Source organism: Lactuca sativa, chromosome 9 (assembly GCF_002870075.4).
Source record: "Lactuca sativa cultivar Salinas chromosome 9, Lsat_Salinas_v11, whole genome shotgun sequence".
Lineage (NCBI taxonomy): Eukaryota > Viridiplantae > Streptophyta > Magnoliopsida > Asterales > Asteraceae > Lactuca > Lactuca sativa.
Window position 1 is genome coordinate 189,954,142 of NC_056631.2, and position 12,572 is coordinate 189,966,713.

The 12,572-nt window shown below is 32.3% G+C and overlaps 2 protein-coding genes across 2 annotated transcripts; both read right to left on the reverse strand.

Moving 5' to 3' along the window:
• Positions 1-603: 603 nt before the first annotated feature.
• Positions 604-5,484, reverse strand: LOC111895566 (heat shock protein 90-6, mitochondrial). Its single transcript, XM_023891652.3, has 19 exons — positions 5,237-5,484; positions 4,589-4,774; positions 4,392-4,465; positions 4,161-4,286; positions 3,995-4,088; positions 3,822-3,905; positions 3,599-3,742; positions 3,316-3,489; positions 3,173-3,247; positions 2,991-3,095; positions 2,762-2,902; positions 2,579-2,671; positions 2,416-2,493; positions 2,061-2,315; positions 1,883-1,985; positions 1,627-1,801; positions 1,443-1,548; positions 1,265-1,354; positions 604-960 (listed from the first exon to the last, which is right to left on the reverse strand). The coding sequence occupies exons 1-19, from the start codon at positions 5,345-5,347 to the stop codon at positions 790-792; spliced, it is 2,385 nt and encodes a 794-aa protein (XP_023747420.1). The 5' UTR covers positions 5,348-5,484; the 3' UTR covers positions 604-789.
• Positions 5,485-6,887: 1,403 nt separating this feature from the next.
• On the reverse strand, positions 6,888-10,915 carry LOC111895557 (pentatricopeptide repeat-containing protein At5g65560). The gene is made up of 3 exons (XM_023891643.3): positions 7,730-10,915; positions 7,561-7,648; positions 6,888-7,459 (listed from the first exon to the last, which is right to left on the reverse strand). Exon 1 carries the CDS (start codon positions 10,559-10,561, stop codon positions 7,805-7,807), a length of 2,757 nt encoding a protein of 918 aa, XP_023747411.1. The 5' UTR covers positions 10,562-10,915; the 3' UTR covers positions 6,888-7,459; positions 7,561-7,648; positions 7,730-7,804.
• Between the last annotated feature and the right edge of the window lie 1,657 nt (positions 10,916-12,572).

The window sequence follows — 12,572 nt, forward strand, 5'->3', positions numbered from 1 at the left end:
GAAAGTCTACAAGTTAGGTGGGATATTGGCTATGTGCTCATTGGCCCACTAAGATGTCACTGATGTTGATTACGAGCCTACTATTGTTATATTGTATGTGTGATGAAAGATGTGGTGTAGTGGAAAACTCACCAATCCTTGTGTTTGCGTTTTAAAGTTAAATGTTTTCAGGTTGTTCCGGTGAGAAATGAAAGAACACGACATGACTATACTTGGATAGATGTTTCACTTTTTTTGAGACTTTCATTGTTCTCACCATACAACTTTGATTTGAAATTATGTTTTTATGATATTTCAACAAATGAATTTCTTATGTCCTTTTGAAAATATGATTTTGGAATTGTCTATTTATAATTTTTTTTTTAAATTGCCTCAAAAATTTGGGATATTACAACTTGCATCGGCACAACACCCCCAAAACCCCAAAAGTGGGCATGGTCATTGGTCGGAGGACACCGACAATCCTAGCGACGGTCTTGGCGGTTGCCCGGGTAACACCTTGATGCAATGATAATATTCAGTGATGGAAATATCACTAAGTGTCTAAGTCAAATAGTGTGCAAGTCTTAACCAAAATCCAAGATTACTCACTGGAAAACTGTATTAAATAAGTACGTCGGAAATCACCTTGTGAAATACTCCCAAAAAATGTGTAGCTCATTGAAAGTTTAACCAAAATCCATGACTCACTCTGGTAAAAAGTATCACTACATATTCGTAATTTCTTATCGCTTTCAAACACTAGAAAGAAAAAAAAAAATAGAGTAGTCCCAATTGATTTCAACCAACTCATTTCTGAGAAGTTGTCTGAACAGGTTCAACCACCTCTGCTTCCAACGTCTGTTGTGGTTCAGACACTACTACTTCAGCCTCTTGTGTTTCCGGAAGCTTCCATTTGTTTGATAAGGCCATGTTCATCATCTCATAAATCTTTCCCCCAAAATGCGACGGGCTCTCAGGCTATGCATATATAAAAATAGAAATCAAATCAAAAACCATAAACCATCTACCAAAATTATTTCAGTAATTTACAAATTTAGTACCCAAAGTTTCTAACTTTTACCATGTTTACTCCAAACTTAAATTTCTTTCAAAATTAGCTAGCTCCTTGTGTTATTGTTTCATATCAATTTTGGTCCTTAGAACCTTGAACCAAGTTGTACCAAAATCAATATGAAACTTACTCCAATTTCGGACCAAAACGGTAAATTTCAAAAAGCACAGGGATCATTTTTAACAAATCAACCAAAATTAAATCACTTACAGTGAAACCACTGGAAATCAAGGCAGTATCATATAAAAGGTCAATAGCTCTCATTGCCTCATCATCCTCAGCATTACTCCTGCAAGCCTCCTGCATAATTTTTAATAAACAAAAAAATATATAATTATATTCCAATTTTAAATAAAATAAAAAAAAAAACATTTTTAAAAAATCATACAGTCAATGTCTGAATGATTGGATGTTCCGGATTAATCTCAAACACCCTCCTACTTCTCATGAAGTCCAAACTAGACGAGTCTCCAACCGTCTGTGCCTTCATCAACCTAGGATTTCACAAAAACATTTAAAAAAAATCTCGGAGGTTATTTTTTTATAAAAAAAAACTAAATAAAAAATCATACCTTTCCATGTTGGCAGACCAACCGAACTTTCCGGAAACAAGTACACAAGGGGAAGCTTTTAACCGATTTGATATTTGTACACTTGCAACCTTGTCACCCAAACGTTTTTTCATCCAATCACAAACATGTCCAAATTCTTGTTTCATTTCTTTTTCCTTTTCCTCATTTTTGTCACCTAAAAAAATAAAATAACAACTTTATCAATAAATAAAAATAATGATTCTCATCAGGTTTTGAGTTTTCAAGACTAACTAACCAATATCCAAGTCTTCCTTGCTGATGTCAACAAAGTTCTTTTCTTTATATGATTTAAGATTTGTAACAGCAACTTCATCGATAGGGTCAACTAAAAACAACACCTGTAAAAAGAATCAAATGATTATTAAATAAGTAATAAACGACAATCTCAAAGATATTTTTTTTTGTAAACTTACTTCGAGATCTTTCTCATAGAGTCTTTCAAGGAAAGGTGTGTTTTTTGCACTTGTGACACTATCAGCAGCAATGTAGTAAATATCTTTTTGTTCAGGTTTCATGTTTTCAACATATTCATCTAAACTTATCATTTCTTCTTCACTTTGTGAAGAGAAAAATCGAAGCAATGGAGCAAGTCTTTTGTGGTTTTCACGATCTTCAATGCATCCTAATTTCAAATGCTTCCCGAAATTCTCCCAGAATTTTTCATAATCCTAAAATAAAAAATTATAAATTTTTTTTTAAAAAAAAAATGAACTTTATAAAAGAATGAAATATATATATATATATATATATATATATATATATAATTACCTCTCGGTTTTCACTCATGGATATGCCAAGAATCATGTCAAATGCCTTTCGAACCAATCGTTTCCTCATTATACGTACCTTTTATTTGAAAAAATTAAAATTATTTTTAAAATCCAAATAAATTTAAAGGGAAAGAATTAAATTTATTTTTAAATGCACTTACAACTCGGCTTTCTTGGAGGATTTCACGTGATACATTCAAGGGAAGATCATTGGAGTCAACAACACCTTTCACAAAGCTTAGGTATCGTGGAAACTAAATCAAATATATAAAAACGAAAAAGAAAAAAGGGTTAAAACCAAAAATATATAAATTTACGTATTTGTCCCCATAAAGTAATCTTACCAATTCTCCATCAAAGTCATCTGAAATGAAGACACGTTTGACATAGAGTCTTATGTTCTTGGTTTTTGGATTGGCAATGTCTTCTTTCCCCATGGGAGTGACAGCTGGCACATACAAAATGGATCTGAACTCCACCTCTCCCTGTAATTTATCAAATATTATTTACATATAATATAAAATGTTTCATACTTTCAGAAAAAAAAGGACACAAAAAGATTGCAGTTTTCACCTCTGTTGTGAAGTGTGAAGAAGCTAAAGGCTCTACATATTCATTAAATGTCTTCTTGTAGAATTCATTATATTCCTCTGTTGTAACTTCCTTAGGGTTCCTAAGCTGCAAAACAAAAAATTAAATAAATAAATAACATTTTCACAAAATTATTTAAAAAACATAAACTTTTAAAAACTTACCCATATGGGTTGTGTCTCATTAGTGAGATCCCACTCCCAGTATTTCTCAACAACTTTCTTGGTTTTCTTCTTTTTCTGTTACAAAAAAGAACATTAGATTGAATTTATTTATTAACAAATAAATAAATAAATAAAATCCTTACAGCAACATTGTCATCAGTCTCATCTTTTTTGGATTCAGAAGGATCTTCATCAACTTCAATCTCTTTTGTGTATCCCTTTTCTTGCCATGTGTAAATTGGAAATGACACAAATTGTGAATAATTTTTAATAAGCCTCTCGATTTTTTCTGGATGAGCAAACCCTTTATCATCACGCTAATAAAAAAAGAAGAAGAAGAATTGTGTCGTTATTGAATTGATAATGAGATATTAGTCAAATTACATAAAAAAAAAAAAAAAAGGTTTTTTATTTTTATATAAATACCTTGAGATGTAATGTGATGCAAGATCCTCTAGAAATGAACTTTTCAGGATCAGTCTCTTCTCTGATAATATAAGAGTCAGAATTTGCTTCTCCTTCCCAAACATATTGCTTATCAGACTTTGGACTTTTTGTTGACACAACCACCTGTTTTTATTATTATTATATAAATTAATTCATGGTGTTTTATAAAAAGAAGTAAATAAAGAGATGAAAGATGACATACTTTATCAGCAACTAAGAAAGCAGAATAAAATCCCACACCAAATTGACCAATCAAATTGCTATCTGAGCCAGCTTCTTTGCTATCCTGTGATTTGTGTTACTATATTATTTATAATTCTCAAAATAAAATATTTATATATGTTAACAAAATTATAAAATGATAAAAGCATATACCTTTAAGGCTTTGAGAAACTTTGCAGTTCCACTGTGGGCAATTGTTCCAAGAGAGTCAACTAGTTCTTGGTGAGTCATACCAATACCAGAGTCCCTGAATAAAGGGATAAAAATTAGCAACTTTTAATTTAAAATTTTAATTTTTAATTAAGATTCTTTAACTTACTGTATGGTGATTATTCCATTTTCTTGATCGGTTTTAATACGTATGTCAAGTTCTGAAGCACCCTCCAAAAGCTGTTGATCAGTAACACTAAGGAATCGAAGCTTGTCCAATGCATCACTTGCATTGCTGAAAGTATGAAAGTTTTTGATTTATGTAATTGTTAGATGAATAGATGATCAACATAAGGGCTTAAAAGTAAATTAGAAATTTGCAAAAAAGTTTGAAACTTGCCTGATAAGTTCACGAAGGAAGACCTCTTTGTTGCTGTATAGACTGTTAACTATAAGGTCCATAAGACGACTTACCTGCAGCATAAACATGAGCATCATGATTCATGATGATTGATGATACTCAACTTTGTATTATAAAAAAATAAATAAATAAATAAAGTAGGTCATAAAGACATAAGGTTTTTCCATTTAACACACCTCTGCTTGATATTCATACTTTTCCACAGGTGGATCTGGTGTTTGAAAGTCAGATACTGTTGACTCATAACGTATCCCAGTTGAAAGCATGTTTCCTAGTTTCAAAGGCTTTGTGGAAGCAGGCCCACTGCTTGTTGCAGTTGATGAAACAGAGTACCATCTGTCATTGGCATTCCTCTCTCCACTCTGTTCATGTCAAGTATATCAAGAAAATAAGTGACAAATACTTTTTGAGCTAATTGATGATATAAAATCATTTGCAAAATAATCGTCAGGGGATCCATAAGATAGACAATATGCGCCACTAGGTAAGCTTTCCATTACACCATTAACTTTGTGTAAGAAGCTGAAGGGATTTACGGAACTATGATAGAAAAACTCATCAAACTCCAAAGGTGATCCTGTTACAGGAATACCTTCAGCTAGCCTTCACCCATGTTATTTAAAAAAAAAAAGTCTTTTTTGAACGGATACAGTGTCATATGGAAGCAAACAAATCGATCCAATGAAATGAAGAAGCCACATCACTCACTTTGTGATCACGAAAAAAGTTACACGGCTTAACAGCAATGACGACTAACAATACAAACAGACATACAGAAAGTTGATGCTGGTAGGAGATGAAAACGGATTTAAGAAAAATCATACCGATTCGTTGATATTAAAAGAACCAATGGATGCCCCAGCCACTGCATCACGGCGGAGATGGCCACCGTAACGGAGGAGAGAGTTCACAGAACGCCTAGATAGCCTGTGCATATTTGTGGAATCGAATCTAACAGAAACGAAATGGAAAGGTTCTCCGAGACTGCGCGAGGGTTTTGATAGGGTTTCAGGGGAAATAGGGGTTTAAGGAAGCTTCTGGAGATGGGCGTTCTTGTAAAGCCGACGGCTATGGACTCGGATATTTTATTTTATTTTCTATATCTCGAATAACAACATATTTCTAATTTCTTATATAATATTTTACTAAATAAAAAACGAATATATTCATACAAAAATAAATGTGCAAAAATTAAATAATAATATTTTACTATTTTAAATTATTTGTAAAAAATACGAATATCAACCCTAACATGGATAAAAGTAAATCACTTTCAAATTATAATGAAAAAAATTTAAACACCTTATATTCATTTCTAAATATATTGATATTTTAACTCGTTCTTGCTTAGCTCGGATTGGTCAAAATTGCCATTCACACTTTCAATTTACAAAAAGTTATATTGAACCTCAAATTCTCTCCCGATGTGATTATGGATACAAGCAACGAGTTGTTTACATCTCTTAGGGCTGTTTGGTATGATCTGAACTTTTAAGCTTTGAATTTTTAAGAGGATCTGAATTTTTAATATGTTATTTTGTTGGAACCTCTAAATTGCTATGCCGAATTGACCATTTTACCCTTTGTATTACTTTTTGTTGAATTCAATGTTTATGTTTATAAAATACAATTCTCTAATAGGAAAATGTGAAAGTAATGATGCTATAATAGAGAAATTAATAAAAATACATTGCTATTTCTTATATTTAACACCATACAAAATCCAAATTAAACACAAATCCAAAATACAAAATAAATTCTTTCAAATCCATGAAATGTTATAAGGGGCAAAAGGGAATATGTGTCTTTTTTTATTTCAGACATGGTTTCACATCTGAAAAATTAAGAGATTTTTAATAAATTAAGAGGGTGTTATTCAGATGCTACCAAACATACTGAATCTGAAAAATTAAGAGATTACCTCTTAATTTTCTAATTAAGAGGCAAACAAACAGTTCCTTAGTTTAATTTTTTTGAAGTGCTCGAATTAAAGAAAATATTTTGTGAGTATCAATTTTTAATAGTTTTAAAACAATTTTGAATCCAAAAACTACTTCAACTAATTTATTCCTTTTAGTTTTATATTTTATGTTACTTTGACATATTATAAAAGCTTTTAAATAAATTCACCTAACAAATTTATACAAATAAAATATATAGCTTCTAACTTCTAGTTATCAGCTTCTAGCTAGTTCTTTCAAACATATTTTGTATTTTATGAAATAAGTGTTGTTAAAACCATTTTTAGAGATCATTTGCTAAAATGATTATATGGAGGAGAACTAAAATGGTGTTTCTAATTCTATATATGATCCAAAAGAGAGAATCGAGATCAAAATGAATGTTTGGGAATAATGAATGACATACTCAGAATCAAGATCATAATGAATCACACATCTTTACATGAAATTAAAACCAAACAACAAAATTGGAATAGAACATTAGGTATAGTGAAAATACTAAATACATGAAAAATCAAATCGACCAAGATCCAAAATTGGACTTTTATTGCTCCTCACAAGGAGATTAAACCTTTACAAGCATGTATTATTATGGCATCACCACTTTTATATATACTTTTCATGAGGTCAAATGTACACTTTTATATATGAGAAAAAAAATTTGGTGCCAAATTTGCAACCAACCCTATATTTGTATCTTCTCAAAAATAAAAATGTTTTGACCTTATAAGTCAACAAAAGAACTTTATAACATTTGATGCATCAACAGCAGAAGATCAAAATCATGGGTGTAAGCTATTACTCAAATCTTTACAATGCATGATTGAGCATCATGGCTGATAAATCTAGTATAAAGATGATAAATTATCGTTGAATAACATCTAATGTGGCTTCTAAATGTATTTAAGAACTTGTTGGAATCATTGCTAAATGGATTTACTAAACCAGAAATCTGAGAAACTTGCTTCATGTTGTCATAAATAGCAAGAAAGCCTCATTTTGATGCAAAAATAAAACATGATCATGTTTTTTATTTTGATTTGACACCAAGTTTTCTCTTGCCTTCTAGAAGCAAATACTTGAATCCTGCAAAAAAAAGATCAAATAAAGCTGATGAGATTGGCAAAAGATGTAATATTCACAAATCAATCAGAATCAAGAAAATCAATAACTTCAGTATTTACTACCTTCTAATGATCATGTTTTATCTGTAGGCCCCACGCTACCACATCTTTCCAAAAAAAAATCAGATGCTACAAATTTGGTGCAGGTTTTCTGTAAAAATTGACCACATAATTAGTCAATGCACTTTTAAAAATCATAAAACTAAGACACTGTAATTAACCAATTTTATACCTATTTCCATGGCTGGATTGCACCTCATATTTATCTACAGAGGGCAAAGATGTCATTTTTCATGTAGAAAAAACTTCAACTAATTGTCTTCCCTCTACAAAGCTTCAATCTTTCAACAACCTCATGAATATCACAACTCCCATCAACTGCTGACAATTCTTTTGCCAACATTACATATGTCTGAAAATTAGGAACTCTGTTTTTTAATTCCATTATATGGATAAAACATAAGCAAGTGTCCACGTCAGCATCCTTAAAAACCCCATCAATCAATACAGTCCACACAATCTCATCAGTGTCCCATTGTCTATCAAGCATGTCTTCAAATAACACACGAGCTTTACTCACTTGTCTTTCTTTACATAAAGCAGAAATAAGAACTTTATACGTTTTGATATCAGGTTCAAACCCTTTTACCTTAATCAAATCAAAAAACTCTAAAGCAGTTTCCACTTTTGAGTTTTTACAGAGTGTGTTTATGAGAGAGAGATAAATATTTCGATCAGGATTCATGGAATTTTCTTCCATGTTCTTGAACAACTCAACTGCTTCTTTACTCTTTCCTTCTTTACACAAACCAACAATCATGGTGCTATAGGTGTCAACTGTGGGCCCACATCCGTATTCAGACATTTTAACTAAAAGATTAGTAAAGGTTGGATCTTTTTCATGTGGGCCCGTGTTTTTTTCAAAAAGCAACCGACTTTCTGTTTCTAACCCTTTTAACAAGACTTGAAAAGTTCTGTAATTCGGTTTGCATCCTTTATCAATCATCTTTTTATAAACTGAAAATGAATGATTTATTTGATTTAGTGACACATATCCATTGATCAATGAAGTATATGTCACATAATCAGGAGTGATTCCTTTCTTCTCCATTTCTTCAAGTAATATTTCTGCTTCATTTGCTTTTCCTTCCAAACATAACCCGTAGATCAATGAACTATAAGTGAACAAATTTGGTGTGCAATTTTTCTTTTCCATTTCTTGGAAAATCTTGAAAGCAAGATGAACACTACCATTTCTACACAACCCATCGATTAAAGTTGTGTAGGTAATCACATTTGGAATCACATCTTTTTCCACCATTTTCTCACATAATCTTTCTGCTTCATGTAATCGATTCCTTTTTGACAAACAAGATATGATTGCATTGTAGGTTTCAACCTCAGCCTTGCAATTATCTGCTTCCATCTTTTCCAATAACATAATTGCAGATTCTACTTCCCCTTTTTTGCAATAACCGTTTATTAAAATGGTATAATGGACTTTATTGGGTGTCAATTTTTGCTTTACCATTTCATGAAAAAGATTCAAACCTCCATCAAGATCCCCTGTTTCACAGAACCCTGAAATAAGTTCACCATAAGTCCACTCATCTGGTTTACACCCGTTTGCTTTCATCAAACTCAATAACCTCATTGCATTCTTTAAATCATTCTGTTTCAAGAATCCAATAATTAGTGTGTTATATGAAACAACAGTTGGAAAAGGGCCTACTTTGGTCATTTTACTCAAAAGAACCATACCCTTTTGGAAATTCTTCATCAAACACAAAATGGTAATCATTTGATTGTATGTTTCGGTATTTGGCATACCATTTCTCTCCATCCAATCAAAGATCATAAACAAACCATCAAACCTCCCTATTTGACCTAATTCATATATCAAAGCATTATAAGTAACCACATTTGGAATCAAACCCTCTCTCAACATCTTATGGTAAAATCCAAGTGCCACCTCAGCTTGTCCTATACGGAACAAGCCACTGATAAGAGCTGTGTAGTTTTGCACATTTAGAACACAATTTGTTTTCGTCATCATAACTACAAGATCAATGGCCTTTTTTACTTGACCAAATGCACATAGTGAGGAAATTGGAACAGTGAATGTATAAACAGTAGGTTCGATGTTTTTGTCCATCATTTCTTTAAGCATGTCCAATGCCTCATCAATCCTTCCCTCTTTGCATAATCCGTTTATAAGATTTGTATATGTTGCTGAATTTGGTTCACAATCTTCTTTTATCATGCGATCAAATACCCTAAAAGCAGTTTCTAAATCTCTATTCCTACAATAACCAAGAATCATAGAACTGAAGGTGAATACATCTGGATACAAATCATACTGACTCATCTGATCTAAAAAAGATTCCGCCTCTTGAACTTTACCCTTTTTACACAACATGTTAATCATGGTGTTGAATGTCAACAAATTAGGTTTAATCCCAGAACTCATCATCTGTGTAAAGAGATCCCTAGCAGCATCGACCATTTGGAACTTTCCCATCTGAATCAATAATGTGTTAGAGCTATATAAACTATAAGCAAGACCTTTACTTCTAAGTTCATTCAAGTAATCAACAACCCCCATAAGCTCTTCTTGTGTTCTACACTCTTTCACCATTAAAACCCTAATATGATCTGTATCTGCTAATCGGCCTTCACGAACTAACCTGGTTAACATCGCCTTGTAGGAACTCAAATCATGTTTATAAGAATAGTTCTTTGAGATCCAATAGAAGAATCGGATAACTACATCTATGTCTTTATGGGAACTTACAATTCTGGCAACATGGATATGCTGGAGTTTATGACTAACATGCTTGAGTTCTTTGTTTTCATACCAACGAGGATCACACAGGATTTTGGAAACGTTATTGACTAAATTAGGGTACGCACACTTGTTATTCTCGGCAGAAATGTTGGGTAGGGATGAAAATCTGAGAAATGTGTGAGAACCCAGCAAGGGGCAGTGCTTTCGGAGATCAAATAGAGATTTGGGTTTAAAGGGTTTTACCATTTCGTGTTGAAAGATTGAGAATTCATTCATGAGCTGGCTGCTGCTGATATTGAGAAATTATCAGCAGTTGCATTGATGAAAATCGATTCAGGTACCGATTTTTCAAGCAAATGGTAACGGTGGCATGATTTGATGCGAGAACGTGGTCACTTGAAGACCATGTCTAAAGAAATTGGGTGGTAGAATAGATGGGCGAACAAAAATTGGGAATCGAATGCGAGATATACCTGAAATAGATAATTTTCTTTATCTTTTCTTCTCGTAATTCTTGCCTTCACGGCTGGTAAAACCCAATGACCTAGGGTTTATTACGGAATTAGGGCAGACGATGGCCCGGTATCTGGCTAGTTCGCTTGTTTGGGATGTTCTAGTTTTCTAATGCAACAAATTAGGACAAGTGTAGAAGAAATAAAAACCCTAAGATTTTCGAAAAAAAAATGATTTTACCTTTAACAACTTTTTTTTTGTTGCGTTATACCTAGAAGTTTGTAAGATTTTTGCCATTAAAATCATTTAACACGTTTTGCACACTCTACATGGTTACCAGGTTGTTTCGTTGGTAACTAACTATTGTACATAGCTTACGTGGCTTTTCACGCCCCATACATTTTATCTTCTCTACCGACTCTTTATTTTCTCCGTTTGCAGAAGTGAAATATTTTTCCTTTTGGTATGTTACACTCTGACAAATTAATATAAAATACATCCATTTTTTACAAACGACTGTGTACATCCATATTAATATGTAACATACAAGAAGTTATCATAAAATCTTGTATACAAACAAACATCCAAGGATCAAAATGGATATTACAAATCTTTTACAGCAAACCGCAAAACTATACAAGCTACTCAAGATCATCTATCTCTTTGTTACACCACATCAACAAACAACTGGTAAGCTACAAAAGCTTAATGAGTAACCTTAACAATGAGCACACTTAATATCCACAAAATCAGACATATTAATTAAACCAACAATTCATAATATGTTTTGCCATGATGGTTCGCCACAACAAATAGGTCTTGTTTTGAGGGATCACCAGTCACCACAACCAATAAATATTTGCTACAAGGGTTCACCACGACCAATGAATCTTGCCTTTAACTCTTTTCTTACTACAAATTTCATTTACATCCATCGTAAGTATATATATGCTTGATTCTATGTTACTAGCAACTTTTTCTAAGTTAGGTTTTAACCCATCATCCTAAAATACACTATAACAAGAATTTCAAGCTTTTTACTTGGAAGTTTAAAGCTAGGAATGTTGTGCCCACTTTACACAATTGGTTTTGTGCGAAATATAAGTATCAATAAGATAATCGTGTATGAGCAATGATGAACATAAACATGTGACTAAACTGACTGTATAGATAGATAGATACAACATATTACATGAAGAACACTTATGGTTAGGGAGAATTCCCCAACCAACTCTTTCTCTCTCTCTCTCTCTATCTCTCTTTGTCACACCCCAAACCGGATTGCGGAAACGTCCGGGGGTAGAATGATGATCACAATATCACAATAATTGTATACATTGAAACACAAGCACATAAACAACCATCATATCATATGATTATATCAGTTACATGACCCAAATGTTACTTAGTATCAAAATACATTACAAGTTTTGCATGTTATCAACTAAAGTAGTTCTCGTAATGATATTTGGTGTCTTGCCTTCAAAAGTAGTTCCATTGACCCGAGCTTAATTGTTTCCTGAGATTACATGCCATTTTAAAAGTCAATATAAAGTTGGTGAGTTCATAAGAGTTTAGTTGTAGAAAATTTTGATATTTTTCCTTGTATGAAAAATCGTATCTCTGTCTTGTAAAAAGTTTTGTATTTGTACGCCTTCATCGTAAAAGAGGAATGTATGTGTGTAGTATGTATCCAAAAGCATTTATAAAATAAAAGTTCCCATAACTTCTAAACTTGTAAAAAGTGTGACTTGTGATGTTATTTTATTATCTAAAAATCGAGTGTATAAGTAAATAACCATACTTATAAATGTAGTATATAAGTAAATAATCA